Source organism: Xenopus laevis, chromosome 1L, assembly GCF_017654675.1.
Source record: "Xenopus laevis strain J_2021 chromosome 1L, Xenopus_laevis_v10.1, whole genome shotgun sequence".
Lineage (NCBI taxonomy): Eukaryota > Metazoa > Chordata > Amphibia > Anura > Pipidae > Xenopus > Xenopus laevis.
This window is the reverse complement of record NC_054371.1, coordinates 13177877-13198622: the sequence shown is the minus strand read 5'-3', so window position 1 is coordinate 13198622 and position 20746 is coordinate 13177877. Positions and strand designations below refer to the sequence as shown.

Here is a 20746-nt window from a genome sequence, read left to right as displayed (position 1 = left end):
GTAGCAAAATACACAAATTGGTCTGGGTCTCTGTATATATATATGTCAAGACTTTCCTTTTCTCACTAGCTTACAGACTCCAGTAGGCTGAAAAAACAGGTGGCACTACTATTTTAAATTCATGTTAGCAGTGTAAAAACTGCTAATATCTTGAAAACTCAAAAAATAAGTATCCAGATTACTTGGATGGACGCTGCATTCTGGTGGCATCAGGGTCGTATCAAGCAATAATGTTCAATGAATAAAACTCATTTATTGGCTTTGGCTGAAACTTTTTATAGCTTTAAGGCAAATCAAACACATGTGACAAAATATTGAATAGTAAAGTTAGAGCCAAACTGTGGGGATAGGTCACCTAGGGAGTCCCAGAGCAGTAATTGGGTGAGTTTTAAAGGTGGCCATAGACGTAGAGATCTGCTCATTTGGCGATGTCGCCCACATTGAAGAGGCCGATATCGGGCTGATCCGATCGGATCAGAACGGAGGTCAAACGGTCGCGGGACCACATTCTCGAAAAGATGTGCCCGCCATCCAACCGGATTTTCTAACCTGGCCAGATATCGATCGGGAAAGTCCTTCGGGGGGCACTATACACACGCCGATAAACTGCCGACTTGGGGGCCTTAACTTGAAGGCCATATAAAGTGAGATATGGGGAGAATCTTTTTTTGATCTCATAGAAGGTCACCTAGAACAGTGATCCCCAACCAGTTGCTCACCAACCCCTTGAATGTTGTTCTCATTAGCCTCAAAGCAGATGCTTATTTTTGATTCCAGTCTTAGGGGCAAGTTTTAGTTGCATAAAAACCAGATATACATATACAGAGCCTCCTATAGGCTGCCAGTCCACATAGGGTCTACCAAATGGCCAATCACAGCACTTATTTGCATCATCAGGAACATTTTTCCTGCTTGAGTTGCTCCCCAACTCTTTCTACATTTGAATGTTGCTCACAGGTGAAAAAAGGTTCGGGACTCCTGACCTAAAAGATCAGCCTGAAGGTCAGTTAGGGAGATATTTTAGGTGAACACATATTACCTGTCCTGGATAGTCTTGTAAAGATAGCTAAATGGCTAAAAAAGTCAGTACTTTTACATATTTGTAACCTTAAGATGAGTTAGGGTGGCCCTGACCAATTTTGGAGCTTTAAAGAGGGCTTCAAACCCCTTGGATAGAGTGAGGTGGTCATAAATAAGCCATAAAGCCCATTAGTCTTCATAAAGTTAGAAATATTAGCATGTGTCACTGTATAAACATAGAAAGCCATTCAAAACCAAAAACAATAGCTGAGTTAACTCCCCCTTGGGGTACTAAGGCAATATGTATACAATCTGCCCCTTTTATATCCAAAAGCTTGGGCCCCTCTGGTTGCTTGTGTTCAGATAAGCAGAGTTTTATAGATGGGGAAATTCAATCTCCCTCGTTGCTCTTTGCTGATGAGCTGGAAATTACCTACAGGACAGATTCTAATTTCAGCCTGTAATCCAGTTTGATGCCGACCGGTTTATAAAGCAGCCTGGGACCAAATCAAAAGGTTCCATGACACTCAGTGTTTATGTAATAGAAGAAGGGGAGTTAGTGTTGGGAGGAGAGCTTATTGCTTGTGACACGGCACTCAGGGAGAAGGTGCGCTTGATGCTCTTTAATCCTCAACTAAATGCCAGACGACAGCCCCTTGGATGGGGGAAGGCAGAACAAATTACCTGGTGTGGAGCAAAGTGAAATTCAATGTTAATTTGACTCCCAGTCACCGGCAGAGAGTCTTGTTTTATTTCCCAGCCTGACCCCATGAAAAAGCACTCAATTAAAAGAAGTCTCATGCAAATCATCAGCATAGTGGTGCAACCACCAAATCTTCCTTGTTCACTGAACACCCCCTTCAGTTTGGAGGTCTTATTGCTATATCAGTTCCCCTTTAAGTGGTTTTGCATCTCAGACTTTCAAATCCCACAGCACAAATTAGGAACCCGTGTTGCAGAGTGGTAATTGCCAGCTGGTTCTTCTGCTGAGATAAATGAGAGGAACAAGCTGAGATTTTCATTTGTCCTCTTCTGGGATTATCCATCAAAACCAGTCTTACTATTGACATTTGCAAAGTGGACCTGCTCTCCTGAGCTATAAAGAATGGGATGGGAAGGTTTTGTCTGACCTGAGCTAAGTAGTTGCTCTGTTCTGATAGCAGGAAGGCTACGGGTTGATTCATTAAGGTACATGAGGTGCTATAATTAGTAATATTGAATTTGTCAAGTACAGACTGACCTACCAGAAGATCACCTGGTGGGCCCAGCCTCTAGTGAGACACTGCCTAGGACAATTGCCAGGAAGGCTATGGGTTGATTCATTAAGGTACACGAGGTGCTGTAAACAGTATTATTGAGATTGTCAGGTTCAGACTCACCTACCAGAAGTGCCAGAAGATCTCATGGTGGGCCCAACCTCTAGTTAGCCACCACCTAGTACTATTCCTATCAGCCCATCCTTCTTCAATCTATGGGACCTAATGAATATCTATACCCTTTGGCACTATCTGTATTTGAGAGTGCAACTATGGTGTCAGGTCCTCTGCTGAGCCCTAGGAGACCCAGTCCAACATTGGATATTGGGTTTCACAAAGACTAGACTCTGTAAAAGCTTCCGTCTAAAATGCCTGACAATAGAATTTTCAAGGCAATTCTTTTATTTTCCTTTTGAAGTCATTTCACAAATAAACTAATTCCTCTCCTGGGAAATAAGGGGTATGACCAGTATGGTAAAGGAGAAAAACTTACATCAATATATTTGGCTAAAAAAAAGTCTGGTGACATTCTTTAGAAATATGATCTAAAGTGGTCAAGACAGAATTGCTCTGAAATGTAAAAGTTTGGGTAGTTTCGATTTATGAATAGTCAAAATGGCATGGCCAGGTATTTGCCACCTGACCATTTGGGGTCATTTATGAACGCAAGTGCAGTTTTCAATGCAAGTTGAAATAGTTTTAACCCATAATGCACTCTGAGTTGCATCCGCCGCAATTGCACAATTTCTGTCACCAGATCCAGGGTGCTGATAGCTCCAGGGGTCCCCAGAGTGGGGCAGCCATCAAATCGTGGGCAAGACATATGGCTTTCCCCCAGTTTGTAATGTGTTGCCCTTAGCCTTCAATAACAATACCCTCTTAGCTTGGCAACTCATCAGTGATCATCAGTGTTGGGGTGGTTGGGTCAATGAATGACTTTCCAGAAGATGGTTGGTCCTCAAGGCCATAGATCATGCTCTAAATGTTCCGGTCAGTCAACCAGGGTATCTCCAGCTTTAGCCTTTATTGCCTCCCCAGCATTCCCATATATGACAGTTAGCATGATGGCATGACAACATATGAAATTCTAGTTTCTAGGCTGAATCGGGTATATATTACTCTATAGTGTGAGAAGTATAGAGTATATAGAGTGTGAGAAGTAAAGACAGTTTTACAAGCCTGAAGAACAATATTCCTCCATGAGACCCAATCGTATTCCTCAACTCCCTGCCACGTAGAGTTGGCAGTTGCACATTAGTGTAATAAAAGGCTTTGCTTTCCTATATGGAGTGTGTAATATAGGCACATAGATCCCGTTCATTATAACACAAGGCAGCATGCTGATTATAAATGCATAGGCTCCATGCATCGTTAGGCAGATCTCTCTCTACGTTCGTTACATTGAGGCCACGTCCAAACACTTGTGGGTACTGGTTATCCCATGTGCAACGGGCAAATTAGACAGCATCTTAAAGGGGTGGTTCACCTTCAAGTTAACTTAGTCCGTTATAGAATGGCCAATTCTAAGCAACTTTTCAATTGGTCTTCATTATTTATTTCTTATAGTTTTTGAATGAATTACCTTCTACTTCTGGCTCTCTCCAGCTTTCAAATGGGGGTCACTGACCCCATCTAAAAACAAATGCTCTGTAAGGCTACAAATATATTGTTATTGCTACTTTTTTTATTACGTGTTTTTCTATTCAGGCCTCTCCTATTCATATTCCAGTTTCTTATTCAAATCAATGCACGGTTGCTAGAGTAATTTGGACCCTAGCAACCAGACTGCTGAAATTACAAACTGGAGAGCTGTTGAATAAAAAGCTAAATAACTCAAAAGCCCCAAATAATGAAAAATGAAAACCAAATGCAAATCAACCTCTACATCATAGTAACAGTTAATTTAAAGGTGAACAACCCCTTTAATGTCTCTCATCGGATTTCACATTTTTTTAACTCTTAATGCTTAATCTCAAAAATCCAATTCCCAACTTAATATCCATCCTTAAAAAGCTTATTCGATGATATTGTGCATGTGAGTAAGTGTATGAAAATCACAGATTAAGAACAACCACTACCTGCACCTTTATGGTTTCCTCTATATTATCAGTTACCTGTAACCCCCTCCCCCCATGATAGGGGCCCAATCCTTTATCAGATGTGGTGCAGAACCTTTACTTCTCCGAACTGAACATCCTGACAGATGAAATAAGAGAAATCTCTACATGCACCTTAAAGGAGAAGGAAAGCTATGCAAGCAGTTTATTGCCAATAGATTAGCCACAATAGTACAAGCTAGAACTCTATATTTATTCTGCAGAATGCTTTAACATACCTGAGTAAACAGCTCTATACTCTCTCTCTGTTTGTTTAGGATAGCAGCTGCCATATTAGCTTGGTGTGACATCACTTCCTGTCTGAGTCTCTACCTGCTCTAGGCTCAGATTACAGTAGAGAAGGGAGGAGGGAGGAGCAAACTGAGCATGCTCAAGCCCTAGCCCTGGAGGTTTAAGCTGAAAACAGGAAGTCTGATACAGAAGCCCATGAGTACACAATAGAAGGAAAGAAATGTGCTGTTTCTATTGACAGAGGACTCAGAGCAGCATTACTTTGAGGGTTTACTGGTGTATTTATATAGACCTTTCTGATAAAGCTTACTTCGTTTTAACCTTTCCTTCTCCTTTAAGGTGGCCATACACAGGGTGATCCGCTCGTTTGGCGATGTCTCTCCCCGACATGCCCACATTGATAGTGATATTGGGCTGATCCAATCGTGGGCCCTAGGGCCCAGCATTCGGATCATAATGCTGCCAATATGGGCTGTTAGATCGCAGGATCACATCTATGAACAGATGCCGTGATCCAACAAGATTTTTAACCCTGCCCGATCGACATCTGCCCGACTTTCGGCATATATCAATCTGGGAAGCCCATTGGAGGGCCACACGCACGGTTGATAAGCTGCTGAGTCTGTCGGCAGCTTTTATCGGCCCGTGTATGGGCAGCTTTTGAGTTTCCCCTTTATCTATATATATGTTTCCACCTATAACCCCCACATTCTATGGGCCTAATCCTCATCATCGGCTGTGATGCAGAATGCACTCGTTTCTATCTAAAAACATTTAATTGTTTGAACATTTATTTCTCAGAACTGCACATCCCAACAGATGAAACAAGAGAAATCTCTACGTGCACCTTAGGTTTTCCCTTCACCTTGATAGAAGTATCCACCTATAAAACCCCCCAAATCTTTCACAAAGGATTCGGGGATTTGTCAAATCCAAAACAGTGTATTCGGTGCATCCCTAGTTTTTTTATTTAATTGCCTTCTTCTTCTGACTCTTTCCAGCTTTCAGATGGGGGGTCACTGACCCCATCTAAAAAGCAAATGTTCTGTAAGGCTACAAATGTATTGTTGCCCTCTTTTATATCAAATATCCTGCTGAAAAATCCGAAATACTGGAACGCACAATTGCCGCCACGTACAAATTTCCGTATGCAAAAAATCCAATACAAATCCAGTTTCTGAGGTTCTGGGAATATTTCATTTATTTATTATAAAATATGAAAGCAGAAATCCATTCTCTCACCTCTTGGCCTCCAACAGGTGACACCCTGGAGCAGCTTCTGCTGAAATCTATCAGTTTCTAATTCAATTAGATTTAATGCCAAAGCCTTTAAGTCCCTTTCTTACATAATTGTAACATTTCAGCCGCTCATATTGTGAGTAATCACATTATTCCTTAGCATTTTCAGCCTAAACTAATCATGCGCTTGTATAAAAATATCTATTTTACATTTTTAAGCCGAGAAGCAGCATTTTGTCTTTTCCCGAAGGATATTGATCGGGTTTTACTTTTGCATTTTTTATCCCACTTTGTTCGTTGTTGAACCCCCTAAAGGGAAGGAGCGTGAGTTATGGTTGGTGAATAGTAGGGAGCCTGCGTTTCATTTGTATCAGGGATTTCTGTATTTAACTCTGTGGGTTTTGGGAAGGCCAGATGTAAGAAGTCAAGGTGTGATTAATGGGGGGAGATTAATGTTATCTGACTGTGTGATGCATCACTTGGGGTTCAGTCCCACCAGGGGCAGTAAATCCGGCAGTACTTTGGCCAAAGAAAAGGCAGGTTTTGTTTCAGTCCCAGTCTTCAGGAATGGCTCTCAAGTCATTACCCCCAGGCCCGGACTGGCAATCTGTTGGTTCTGGCAAATGCCAGAGGGGCTGCTGTAAGGTGCCATAGACAGTCACTATTTAATGGGCTGGTGGGGGCTGATTGAGCCTCTGTGTACCTGAAATGCCGATTTTAATTCTCAGTCCAGACCTGATTACCCCTACCCTCTACCCCTAATACCACATAATTCTAACTGCTGCCCTTAATTATGCGTAAGTCTTCCAACTGCCCTTTATCGTTCATTTATCATCACTACTGTCTGGTGATTCTAAATGAGCCCCAGCATGGAGCAGAAACAGGGTCGCACTGGGAAAAAACCTGGGGATTCTAAATGAGCCCCAGCATGAAGCAGTATTTTGCTCAATGCTGGGGCTCATTTAGAATCACTAGATTTTTTCCCAGTGCGACCCTGTTTCTGCTCCATTCTGGGGCTCATTTAGAATCCCCAAGTTTTTCCCAGTCTTACCCTGTTTCTGCTCCATGCTGGGGCTCATTTAGATTCACCAGGTTTTTTCCCATCCCGACCCTGTTTCTTCTCCATGCTCCATCCAGAACTCTGCCCAGGATCCATGGGACCCCCTCTGGGACAGGACCACTAACTGCAGTGCCCCTTTTACCCCATGATGGCAGACCTGGCCATCATGTACATATTAATGTTATTGGTACATGTAGAGCCAGTTTAATTGTACATTATATTGCCCAACATCACCCACTCCCCACTAATATGCATAATTTGTAAAACTACCCTTTATTAAGCATTCCATTGCCCTCTACCCCTTATAATGCATTACATTACCCACACCCCCAGTACATTGCCCCTAACATTGTCCTGCATTTCCTATTGCCCTAATTCAGCATCAGATTGTATTGTGCTCCTTTTAATGTATCAGGTTTCCCTCTCCCTAATTTGTGCACCACATTGTCCATTATCTGGAATTGTTGCTCAAATGGTGGAAAATAACACGTAGGGTGTTGCAGGTGATCGGAGGGAAGGTGATTTCACCTTTCAGGTTAAGGAATTCCCTCCCATAAACGTGCTGATGACGGATCTAATCCAATAAAAACACATTCATTTACAGTATATAAAGCTCAGACAGATAAACAGATGGATAGATAGATATAAAAAATGATAAAAGGAATTTTCCAGCTGACATATTTTTGGGCTCCGGGGAGCCTTTGTACCCCAGTAGGGGCTCCATTGGCATCTGGCCTGCTAAGATCTTTTGTTTGCCTTCCTTGCTGGATTAAGTTGGCTGGATGCAATTATTTGATTTAAACAACGACTCAATTATTTAATTCTGCTGGGGCTCCAGTTTGTGTCTCGTCTGACTCAGTAGAGTAAGCTTCAGCAGATTGCTGTGCCGTCTGATAGATAGACTTATAAAAGTCATTACTATTGAGCTTTTCACACCTGCACATGCTTTATTATACTGCTGTGCTCTATCAAGGTGAAAATTAATTGTTCAAGAAGGAAAGTTTTTGGACACTGTCCAATAATTTTGCTGAAATAATGAAGTTGTCTAACATGAGCTGCTATGTGCCCGTGTGCTTGAAACATACAGGTGATCAGGGGGTCCTTAATGATAATGATAGAGAGAAATAATGGTGGAAACATCTGAAGCACAAATGGCATAAACGACAATCAGGCCAGAGGAACAGGTTTGCTTCCCACCTAATAGTCTCTCAAAACCCGCAGTGATATCAGAGCTCTGATTCCAAACACTAACTCATCCTCATACTTTACCTGCCCTCTCATTAAGCACCAGAACCTAATTTAATGCAGTTCCGACAATGAGAAATAAAACTCTGTGTGTCACATACAGAAATCCTCATAAGATAATGAAAAGGAAGTTGACAGCAACAATGCATAGTGGATAATGGGGGCGAGTGCAGTAGTTGTACCCAAGTCTGACAGCTCTGGTGAGAAATTAAATGTTCCTTCTTCCTCTCTACAGATTTGCTGAAAAATGTGTATGTGATATTCAAGAGAAGCTCAGGCATGGGGAATAAGGAAAAAGCTTTGGATTTTGGGTGTACAGGAGAAGCTTGGGATGATGGGTATACAGGAGAAGCTTGGGATGATGGGTATACAGGAGAAGCTTGGGATGATGGGTATACAGGAGAAGCTTGGGATGTTGAGTTTATAGGCGAAACATTGGATGCTGGGTTTACAGGAGAAGCTTCGGATGTTGAGTTTAAAGGAGAAGCATTGGATGTTGAGTTCACAGGAGAAGCTTTGGATGTTGGGTTTACAGGAAAAGCTTGACATGTTGATTGTACAGGAAAAGCTTGGGATGTTGGGTGTACAAAAGAATCTTGGGAATCTTGAGAATCTTGGGATGCTGGGTATACAGGAGAAGCTTGGGATTTTGGATATACAGGAGAAGCTTGGGATGCTGGGTATATAGAAGAAGCTTGACATGTTGGGTATACAGAAAAAGTTTGGGAAGTTGGGTATACAGGAGAAGTTTGGCATGTTGAGTATACAGGAGAAGCTTGGGAAGTTGGGTATACAGAAGAAGCTTGGCATGTTGAGTATACAGGAGAAGCTTGGGAAGTTGGGTATACAGAAGAAGCTTGGCATGTTGGGTATAAAGGAGAAGCTTGAGATGCTGGGTATACAAGAGAAGCCTGGTAAGTTGGGTATACAAGAGATGCTGGAATGATGAGTATACAGAACAAGCTTGGCATGTTGAGTATACAGGAGAAGCTTGGGAAGTTGGGTATAAAGGAGAAGCTTGAGATGCTGGGTATACAGGAGAAGCCTGGTAAGTTGGGTATACAAGAGATGCTGGAATGATGAGTATACAGAACAAGCTTGGGATGTTGGGTATACAAGAGAAGCTTGGCATGCTGGGTATACAGGAGAAGCTTGGCATGCTGGGTATACATGAAGGAATGAAATGCTGGGTACACTTACATTTTCTGGTATACTGACCAAGTATACAGGCATTTACTGATTATTTTGGTTGAGTTGTCAGAAATAATTCTATTCGCAACCAGAGGTATAAATTCAGGTCAAAATGATTAGAATTTGAAGAGGGTAAAAATTTGACTCGAGTGCGCTCTTTAATTTGTCCCCGTCATTTTCTAGCACTCTAGGGCTCAGACTGATGGTTTGGCCTTTTTGCTGGTTAATCCATCTGGTACAGACTTAGTGAAATATCCAGTGTATGACAAGATGCCTCCCCATCTGCTATCCATGTGCTTTGCTACAATTAGTAACCGAATCTGTTGCTAATATTCCCAAGGGTTAGTTTGTGCATCTGGTGCCCATGTATTTTGACTGCTCTCTCTTTTTATCAGATACATATTTACCTGTTTCTGTAACCTACAAATCAGCAAAGAAACATGTAGTAGATCCCTATTTATAAAGAGTCAAAGCATGTTCTTCATACAACAGTTGGCGGATTCTGTTCTTCCTAAAGGGAAGTTAGAAGACCTTCAAATCTTCCATGTTTGATCCACTATTGATCCTGATTGATTGATCTTGGTCCTCCTATTTCTTGATCTTGACCATAGATGGTTGAGCATGAGCAGCATGAATATTCCCAACTTGGCCAGTCAATTGTCATAACTGTAATCACCTTGATTCATTTAGTTGCTGTTTTATGGACTTTCAATTGCTGTGGTCTAAAATAGGGATTTCGCAATTAAATTGAAGGGCAATGTTTGTCACGGGGATTAGTCGCAATGTTACAAGTCCATATAATCATCTATTTTCCATAACCTATGCCTTCTGTTAACAGGTAGCGCCATCACGCCCAATTATGTTGACAACTCCTCCTCCAGCGTTTCCCCTTTGTGCACTTGTAATACGAGCGGCAACCGTCAAGAAGAGTGTGAGAACTTCCTCCACCTTTTCACAAATAACATCTGTCTCCGTAAGTATTCAGAAATCAGCTCAAATATTCCTGACTGTATATGGGACTCTTGGGAGGAGGTGCTTGACCTAAATTTGTCCAAAGATCAGCCGAACTCTGTAGACTGTTGGGGGTAGATTAGGACAGAATGTCCAAGTGACCACATTACACTTGAGAGCAGATTTATTAAGCTTCGACTTGTAAATTACAATTTTTGAATTAGGTTTTTAGTCAAAACTAACAAATTTGAGTTCGGAATAATCGAATTTGAGTTTTATCAAACCTTGACCCTGGGAATGATTTGAATTCTCCACCTAAAACCTTCCGAGTTCATGTAGAAGTCAATTGTAGTGATGGGCGAATTTATTCACCAGGCGCGAATTCGCGGCGAATTTGCGCGATTTCATGGCGAATTTGCGCGATTTGCCGCCAGCGAATAAATTCGCGAACAGCCCCGCGAAAATTTGCCCGAAAAAAAACGGGCGCCGGCATCAAAAACGAGACGCCGGCGCCGTTTCGCGAATTTTTCGCCGTTTCGCGAATTTCAAATTCACCCATCACTAGTCAATGGCAGAGGTCCAGTGACCCATTTGAAGATGTTAATAGCCTTCCTAACAAGTGGAGTTTTTTCGGAGGAAACATTCGATTAGAATTCGATTAAAGTTTTGGGTCGGGAATATTCATTGTAATTTTAGACAATCGAGTTTTTCTTAAATAACCTCCCATTAAAGTTGTGAATACATTCAAATTTATTGGAGTAAAAAAAAATTCACATAAATTCGACCTTTGATAAATCTGCCCCTTAGGGGCATATTTACTACCTTTTGAACATAGTAATACAAAGTTGTCTTCCGTCAACTACATTCTTCCATAATTTTTTTTCCTAAAAGTAATAAATATGGCAGATTATTACATTGATATATTAAAACCTTTAACAGAATGCACAACAGTTTAACGTTCTTTTATTTTTATTTAATTTGTCATACAAAAATATATAAAACTTTTTTTTAATTTTACATTATTTAATGCATACATTACAAACATATATTTTAATGTATTTTTTTGCAATTTTAATAAAAAACAACACAAAATTTAGTTTTTTTTTTACATATTTAGTACAAAAATGCCAAACAACGCAGTATAAAACTTAGATTTGTTTTTTCTGTAATTTTTCTTCTTTTAAATTTTTGAAAGTTCTTCTTTTTTGCTGGCGTATGAAATGTTACACTTTATTCAGTAGACTTTATGTTTTATCAAATATTTATCGAAAATACAACGCATGCTAAAAATCTGTGTGTTGTAAGCGCAGCCGTAAAAGGCAGTCTCTGAGGTGTTTGAAGAGAGAATAAAATTCTGATAAAAAAAATTCCAAATCCATTTATTCAACTGTATTTTGTAACAAAGGAAGATAAAATAAGCTGCAATGCAGAATGTGGTTCTGATAAAGCAGAATGTCTGCATTTTTTTATATTGGGAGGTAAATGGAATCCTGTGTTTTTGCTGACAATGGGCTCTTTTAATATTGGTCTTGGAAGCCAGTGAGATGAGGATCTAGAAAATGGGGGGGACAAGGGTGGATCTTAATGAAGGCCTGTAGGGAATGAGCCTCCCCACATCCCAATATGTCCATCCAAACAGAAAGGAGGTATTGAACATGTGTTCAAATAAAATTGATGTGCGTATTAAAAAATTAACCGAACCTGTCCCTAACCCAAGCTCTCCCAACCTGAACCCTACCCAACCAGCACCACCACTCTATTTATAAACCTTTGTCCCACCCGCCCATCTCTGATGTCCCAAAAGGGGTGGGGCAGGTGTGCACCTATAAATAGAGGCTGCTGGCACAGTAAGGTCACGGCAGTGAGAGCAGAAGGAAGAGCTCAATTCAAACCCAATCTGGTGCAAAAGTCAGCTCAAACCTATCTGCATAAAATTGCTGGCCTACCATACCAACATCAAGGCAAACCCCATGTGGTGGTCCTATTAACACACTCTACATAGGCTGGAACCTACCCGCCTGGCTGCATATCTGATGCCTTTTATGATTAGGTCATTGTCTAGAACAGTAGAACTTTAGTGAAGGATCAAAGCTAATCCAACCTTTTACCTGTTATTACTCTTGATATCCCCATGTCTCTCAAAAGCTCCTAAAAGCAGATGGTTGAAAACATGATGGAAGTACCTTAGGTTGAGCGTGTCTGATCTAGAGCATCTTCCTGTAGAACATACACCCACATATCATAATGCTAGGAATCATTCCTGATGCATGACTTTTCATTCCTGTCCTACAGAACTCGCATTCTGCTATTTGGTTCATGAGATTTGCTGATAGCCCAGTGAGCTTCCACTGACTTGTATCAAGTGATTCATGGTGATGATGAGATCAACATTGCACTTTATTACCCCCTCCCAAACGCTAAACTAGATTAGGCAGTTAAACATGTGATCCTGTACCTGTTCCATAAGTATCTACTCACCGCACAGCTCTAGTCCAGCTTTGCACCCATTCCACTGTGAGCTTTAAGAAGGGAAAGTTTTCACCAGAGCAGAAGTTAGAGAAACTGTGTAGCTGTGTACAAACCACAACGTTCCAGCCACATCTGGCGTTTGGGAAGATTAATGAGCTGAATTTGCCTTCTTTATTCAATCATTGGCCTCTATAATGGCCCTGGCAATCAATGGCACGCTCCACTTATTCCGATCAAGCTCTCAGTCAAACGCCTGCTCCTGCCGGCTGGCAAGTCATCATTAGGAACAAAAAGCTGGTTTGTTCTTCTATCTTGCCCTGTAGCAAGTTTTATTGCACTTTGTAAAAAATTGCTTCTTTTCAGCAACTTTTTGGACCTCTGGCTGCCAAATAAAGTGCCTTTGTCATTTATATTAGCGACTTGTGTGATCAATAAAGACTTTTTTGTTTATTGTTCTAGAAAATGCTATTTACGCCTTTGGCAATGGGACAAACTTGAATCCAGTGTTAAGTCCCTCTGTTGCCTCAATAACACCAGCGTTTACAGAAGAGGTGCATAAAAACAGTTCCATCTCCGTGCTAGAAGAGAGCATCTTTGTCCAGCTTCAGTCAACCAAGGTAGGACATTGTTCATACAGTATCTGTATAACCCCTTGGGGTTGGATTTAGTTGAGTGTAAATTTGTTTATTTTGGGCAGTGATCAGCCAGTGGCACACGTGCAACATGTTGCTCTGCAACCCCTTGGATGTTGCTCCCAGTGGCCTCAAAGCAGGTGCTTATTTTTGAATTCCAGGCTTGGAGGCAAGTTTTGGTTGTATAAAAACCAGATGTAGACTGCCATTCCACACAAGAGGCTACCAAATAGCCAATCACAGCACTTATTTAGCATTCCCCAGTATTTTCTTTTTCATACTTGAGTTGTTCCCCAACTCTTTTATCATTTGAAAGTGGCTTATGGGTAAAAAAGATTGGGGACCCCTGATTTGGGGGAATCAGTCTGCAACAGTTTTAGAACATACAGGATTTAATGTTTTCATTAATCCATCCACCATTGAATGTGACACTACATTGAAGCTGGGTGTAGGCATGGTTCAATTGACCACTGACAGACTGAAGAAGGGTGCAAAATGCAAAGAATTGGGTAATAACCATGAAGTTAAAAAGGTTGAACTTCATGGACGTGTGTCTTTTTTTAACCTAACTTATTATGTTACTATGTAAGTTTGTGCTCATTGAGCGATGGCTTCTATCGTAAACGACTTGCTGTAGTCCAAAACGGAGCTCAGAGACCTGTGGCCACCACCAGAGCTCCCTTTAAATAACATCACTGTAATTATTAGGGGTGGGGGGAGGATTCACCTTGGGACTTTTCCATTTCTGTCTGGGGTCTTCATAAATGACCCCTATGAACTTTCAAAACTTTCATTAATCCAGTCACCTTCATTGGATGTGGCACCATATTGAAACCAATGGCTGAATGAGCAGATCATTGGCTGATGCAACAACAAACATGGTGGGTCAGGTGCTCAGATCTGGTCTTTTAGCCATCACTGCAATCACTGGACCAGGCAGAAGAAGCAGGTATTGTATTTGTCCTTTATTCCAAGCAGCTTCCATTCAAGGGTGAACACCAAAGTAGATGTTTGACTAGCTTGGTTTTCCTAAAATAATTTATACAGTTTAAAGCTTTCAGATAATTTGCTGATTCGATGCCAACTGATACGATTATTTTCTTCTCCTGTTGTCTAGGTTTCCAGGGAGGAGCCTTTTTTGCATGGATCCAATCAAATAAAGTCAGAGGTCTCCCATTCTCTGGCTCTTTCCCCTTTCTACCCCTTGGCCGGAGTTGGAAGCTGCCTTCTCGTTTCCCTATTCCTTCAGACTTTTGTGTGAAAGGGAAGGGTTATACCACCTTGTGCTCTCAGAACATGGTTTATAGGAGGAACATTTCCTTTATTTTTCCTTTCTCCTTTCATTTAGGTTAGGTCACATTAACCTTCAATGCCTTCTCTTTCTTTTCGTGTATATGAAAAAATTTATTGTTTTTTTTTGCATTAATCACAAATTCTACAAGTTTCCAATGTGACTTTGGGACACGTTTTAAATTGAGGCCATGTGACTTGACCTTAAGTCTTTTGATTGTCTAGAACAATGGTGCCCTGTTTTTTGCAGAGGCACCAATGGAGAATGGACAGCACCCAACGCCAAGACCCAGCACTCGGAACTGCACAAGAGCTGATCCCATAATAAACCCAATCGGATCACATTTGATTTATTTGACACTAGTATGTAGATAAACGCATACAACAATGCAATGAATCCCGCTCTTATTTTCTTCTTTTCTTTGGGGAAACAGAAAGTCTATGTGAATTTGATGTTATCGTTTCCTTCATTTGAATGACAAAAGAACAAGGAACCGTTGCCATGGCGCAGTTTCTTTTTTTTTTTAGACTTTCCGTTATTTTCCGAAACATGGAAAGTGCTTGTGTGATTCAAAGTGAAAGTCAGCCCCTCTCTCCTGTGGGTCCTCAGACGATTTCTACATGTTAATAACCCAGAAGATCTGGATTTGATATAAGCCGATCCTCTTGGTTCCTCTCGGCTTTTCAAAAGTCAATGAACGTTTTTCTGACAACAATTTCTTCTCTAACAGAAATAGGTAAAGGACCAACATGGCGTATGATTTTTAATCTAGGGAATGTTTTTTTTGGTTTTGTTTTTTTCCTCCTTCACCCCGGACAATGATATTAAATTGTATTATATACACAACACAGGGGCGTGACGTTATTTTTAAGCCGGAGATGAAGTAAATATAAAGAAAATCACTTTGTCCAGTGTGTGTGTGTGTGGTGAGATACAATATTCCGGCTCTTGGAGTACTGTATGTATTGAGATTCACAAATGTGCTTATTTTTTCTAATTCAATATTCAATGCGAAATGTAAACAGTGCAGCAACCCCGGCGAGAAGACTCTCTACAGCCTGTCTTGTTTACAGCAACAAATAAAACTGCGTTATAGAAAAAAAACATGGCATTTTATGGGGTTAGCGCTTCTGAATTATTTTATCTGAAACTGACACCACTGCTGAAGAGTTTACATATCTTTATATTCATATTACTGCATGTGTCCTGCTGTACCTTCTCTTACTCTAATGCTGTTAATAGTCACTGTATAGATCTGTCATCAAAGCACAAGACCAGGTACATTATCCCTTATAATCCATGAGTAATACTTAGAGTTTACTTTATATGGTCACAGAACCATTTATCTTATATCCTTTACATTTACAGTAGGGGGTACATTATCCCTTATAATACATGAGTGATACTCAGAGTTCCCTGTATAACTCAGCCTGCAGCCTTGTGCCTTTATATGATCACAGAACAACCCCTCAGTGACTTCTAATATCCTTATCATTTACAGTAGGGGGTACATTATCCCTTATAATACATGAGTGATACTCAGAGTTCCCTGTATAACTCAGCCTGTAGCCTTGTGCCTTTATATGGTCACAGAACAACCCCTCAGTGACTTCTAATATCCTTATCATTTACAGTAGGGGAAACATTATCCCTTATAATACATGAGTGATACTCAGAGTTCCCTGTATAACTCGGCCTGCAGCCTTGTGCCTTTATATGGCCACAGAACAACCCCTCAGTGACTTCTAATATCCTTATCATTTACAGTAGGGGGTACAGTATCCCTTATAATACATGAGTGATACTCAGAGTTCCCTGTATAACTCAGCCTGCAGCCTTGTGTCTTTATATGGTCACAGAACCCCTCAGTGACTTCTAATATCCTTATCATTTACAGTAGGGGGTACATTATCCCTTATAATACATGAGTGATACTCAGAGTTCCCTGTATAACTCGGCCTGCAGCCTTGTGCCTTTATATGGTCACAGAACAACCCCTCAGTGACTTCTAATATCCTTATCATTTACAGTAGGGGGTACAGTATTCATTATCCCTTATAATACGAGTGATACTCAGTGAGTGAGTTCAACACAAAGTGCAAAAAAAGGCAGAATTCCAAACCCGTCGTCACCGGGCCAAAAGGCCAGCTTCATCAAAAGTCTCTGGTGGGTCCCTTTATCTTTGAACAACCAGGCCAGAAGTTCTGCAGAGGATGGAGGTTTTAAGACCCACTTCACCACCAGATAAGGGGTTCCCTTATCCACCACCCTCTAGCCAGAAGGCCTACAAGCTAGGGTACCTGGGTCTACCCTCAGAATACAAGCAAAGTGGCTGGATTTTGGGTGGAAAGTTCCGGATTCCCTGATCAGGCTGGCAGTCGGTGAGTACCCTGCCTGGGACCCAGTTAAAAGTGTTACTGTGATCCCCTACCACCTCCCCAACAAAAAAGCTAATTTTTATTCCCCTTACCCAGTTGATCTGACTTAGGAGTGATGTCACTCCCAGTCCACAGTGATGTCCCTTCCAGGTTTATTGTTCCCTGGTTTGTAAGGTAAGTTAAGTGGGTAGTGGGTCTGCTTAGGGGGCATAGAAGAGAGATTGTGGGTCACTAGATCCAGGTCGGGCATGGGACCTGCACAGGGCACTACTACAAGAGTAGCGCATAAATAGACCTCTAAGAAGGTCCCGAAGTGGCCACATATCCTTCTCTCAGATCCATGCTCAGACCCTTAGGAGCTCCAGAATATCAGAGCAGAATTACATGCTCATAGCAAAAGGAATTCTGGGATAAAGACCCAGGATCATCAACAAAAATTCCATGGAATGCCATAGAGGCTAATTCCTGTTAATATTTTGAAAGTATGGGGAAAAAACTAATTAGTGTAAATTGCAATAGTGCTTAGAAGGACACCCTCAGCAATCTTACATTTCTTTTCATGCAATTTCTCAGTGAAGAAAAAGCTCATTTTTCCAGAAAAGAGTTGCTGAACATGCACTGAACTTGTCCAGTCAACTGATTCTTTTTGCTGAAAAGTAAATCTTTTTATTTTTATTGGAAGAGGCCTGATGAATGGCCTGACTCGCTTGTGGAGACGGAATGCCTCGGCTTCTTTTGCATCATTTAAACTGCTAAAGTCAAAGAAAATCTCATCTGCCGGTTTCCTCCCAGAGACAGTGAAGAAAGAGGTGAGTCTCTGGTGATCTATTAGAGCAAAAAGGCGCACAAGGAAAACGCGAGATGAATCGGAGAAGTTCACTGCTCATTATCATAGGTGCTGTCTATGCAATTTCCAAACCCTGTAGTCATTAAACTTTACAAAATGCCATTTTGTGGGAATGGCAGTTATAATGCTCCGCAGCGATTCAGTTCCTCAGCCCACGTGTGCAGTAAGGGATTTTTCGGAATCTTTTTTAAAAAAAAGTCTGCTTTTATCATATAGTCTAGGTCTGCTTCCCTTTTTCAAATGACCGTACAATAAAATGTCCCTAGGGAGTTTTATTTTCACTGGCATTCATGGAAATATACCAAAGCATAAGTAGGATATCTTGTGTTTTTGTGTTCTTATCAACAGAAATGAATGAGGCCCCTTTAGGGAAATCACAGATGGGGTGATTTAGGGTGTTTTGCCACCCAAACAATTTCCAGCTGAGCATGTGGGTGACAAACAACCAAAATAAAACAACTCATTCATTCCAGAGGCAATCAGCTGGACCTCCAGATGCACTGACGGGTTCAGGAGATGTTGACTACTGCATTTTGTACTAAGCACAAGTCACCCAGAAGTCTGGAAGTGACTCCTAACGCTTTGTTGTCCACCTGCTAAACTAGACTTTGCTTGGGTGACAAAATGCCCTGAATCACTGCCCATTACTCATTGGTTTCAAGAATCTACAGATGGGTGTTATTTTGCTTAATGGCCTCCCCCACCTCTAAATGGTTTCCTCCAATAAGATTAGAATTAGAGTTGTGTTGGTTCACATATGCCCTTTGGCTATGGCCATTTTAATAACCACAGAAGGGGGAACCCATGAAGATGAAGGATGTGGGCTTCACAGGACCCTGATCTAGATTGAAACCATGGACTGTTTGTAGTTGCTTTTGCTTGTTGAGCCACTGGAGGCTCTTTGAGCTTGTCTTTTAATGATAATCCTAATAGGAATCTTCTATTTCCTCTCTCACCGCTGTTTCCACCTCCAACGTTGGTAAACTCAGGTGCCAGCTAGACAGTTATCAAGAACCTGTATAATTATTATTATTATGTCAGCTTCTTCTGGATAGCTTCTTGGTCATTAAGCTCTGTAGCTGTGAGTCCCTGTTTTGGTTCCCAAATCCCTTGTTATTCTGTGGATTCCATGGATTGGATTTCTGCCTGGTTACTGGCCTTAGTGTTTGTTTGTCTCCTGCCTTCACCCTTAGCTTGTTTATTGGTCTCTTTGTCTTCCTTCTGTCCTGATTACCAGTCTGTTGCTGGACTCTGCCTGCCCTGACCTCTGGCATGTGAACTGGATTCAGCCTTGTCTTGCCATCTGTTCACCATAAGAGTGTGTTATTTCTATTAAGCAGATCCTTAATGGGCATATCTACCCTTATACTTCATATGGTCTCCAGTCTGCGAGACTTCTAACCTCTAACTTAGCAACCATGAAACTATTCAGTCGAGTTGCACTTGTGTTACTCCCATCATTTTGTTATTATTGAAGCTGGTAAAACTCATATCAATAAGTTGGACAGTTGCGTGCTTGTACTGTTATTCTTCTAATGATAAAGCCAAATGGGACAACAGTCCCAATAATTACAAAACTAACTTATCTTCAGCCCTATCCAATATCCTATCCTATAGATATAGACCAATGATCTCCAAACAGTGGCTCATAAGCAACAGGCTGCTCACCAACCCCTTAGATGTTGCTCCCAGTGGCTTCAAAGCAGGTGCTTATTTTTGAATTCCAGCCTTGGAGGCAAGTTTTGGTTGCATAAAAACCAGATGTACTGCCAAACAAAGCCTCCTGTAGACTGCCATTCCACACAAGAGGCTACCAAATAGCCAATAACAGCACTTATTTTGCATTCCCCAGGATCAGTCTGCAATAGTTTTTGGAGCATACAGGATTTAATGTTTTCATGAATCCATCCACCAGTTCATTGAATGTGACACTACATTGAAGCTGGGTGTAGGCATGGTTCAATTGACCACTGACAGACTGAAGAAGGGTGAAGAAAGGTTGTATAAAAACCAGGTGTACTGCCAAACAGAGCCCGACTGCCAGTCCACATAGGCGCTACCAAATAGCCAATTACAGCAGTTATATGGTACCCCCCAGGAATTTGTTCAAGCTTGTGTTGCTCCCCAACTCTCGTTACATTTGAATTTGGCTCACACGTAATAGGGGCCCATGTTGTAAAGTCACACCAATTAGATATGTAGCTCAGTTGCAAATGACCTTGTTAACAAATTGTGAGGAACAAGGTACTCATCAGTTTAATCAACATAATCATCATTGAGTAAGTTACTCCCAGCATTGCAATAACATTATAACACACAAACATCAAGAAACATGAGTCATATGGGGAAGAAAACCTTGCTCAAGACCATAAAGTATTGGAGAACAATGAGATATCAGATGAGTATCCTTGATGAAAAGAGTCTTCAAGGCAACGGTGGGTTATAAGAGGATGTGTTCAGGTATTCTAGATGGGTTTTTTTTGGGGTTTTGTTTTTGTCTTCTTTCTATTGGGCAGAGATTCTTAACCTATAGGTTCCCATTCTATTTATGGTGGGTTCCTTTGACCCCCTTTAAAAAATAGAATCAAATTTGATTTTATTATAAGCGTTTGTGGAAAAATCTGATTCCTGAACTTAATCTGCGCCTTCTAAGAAATAAAGCTTAAGATGTACCATCCTATAAGGGTTTATGTGAAGAAAAAATAATACGGCAGAACAATTTTTTATATGTCATACATTTGCTAAACCCACACTTGTTCCTCGTGAATGTAACGAAGGATTAGCGGTAACCTGCTTGCCTTTGATAGACACATTGCGGG

The 20746-nt window shown here is 41.1% G+C and overlaps 1 protein-coding gene across 1 annotated transcript in view; it reads left to right on the top strand.

The window, feature by feature from the left end:
• The window catches only part of gfra4.L (GDNF family receptor alpha 4 L homeolog), a 208337-nt gene extending 192531 nt beyond the window's left edge, over positions 1-15806 (top strand). The window contains exons 7-9 of the mRNA XM_041587141.1: positions 10198-10332; positions 13239-13396; positions 14529-15806. Coding sequence (XP_041443075.1) covers positions 10198-10332; positions 13239-13396; positions 14529-14672 — 437 coding nt within the window. The 3' untranslated portion in view covers positions 14673-15806. The remainder of the gene's footprint in view (positions 1-10197; positions 10333-13238; positions 13397-14528) is intronic.
• The last annotated feature ends 4940 nt before the right edge of the window (positions 15807-20746 follow it).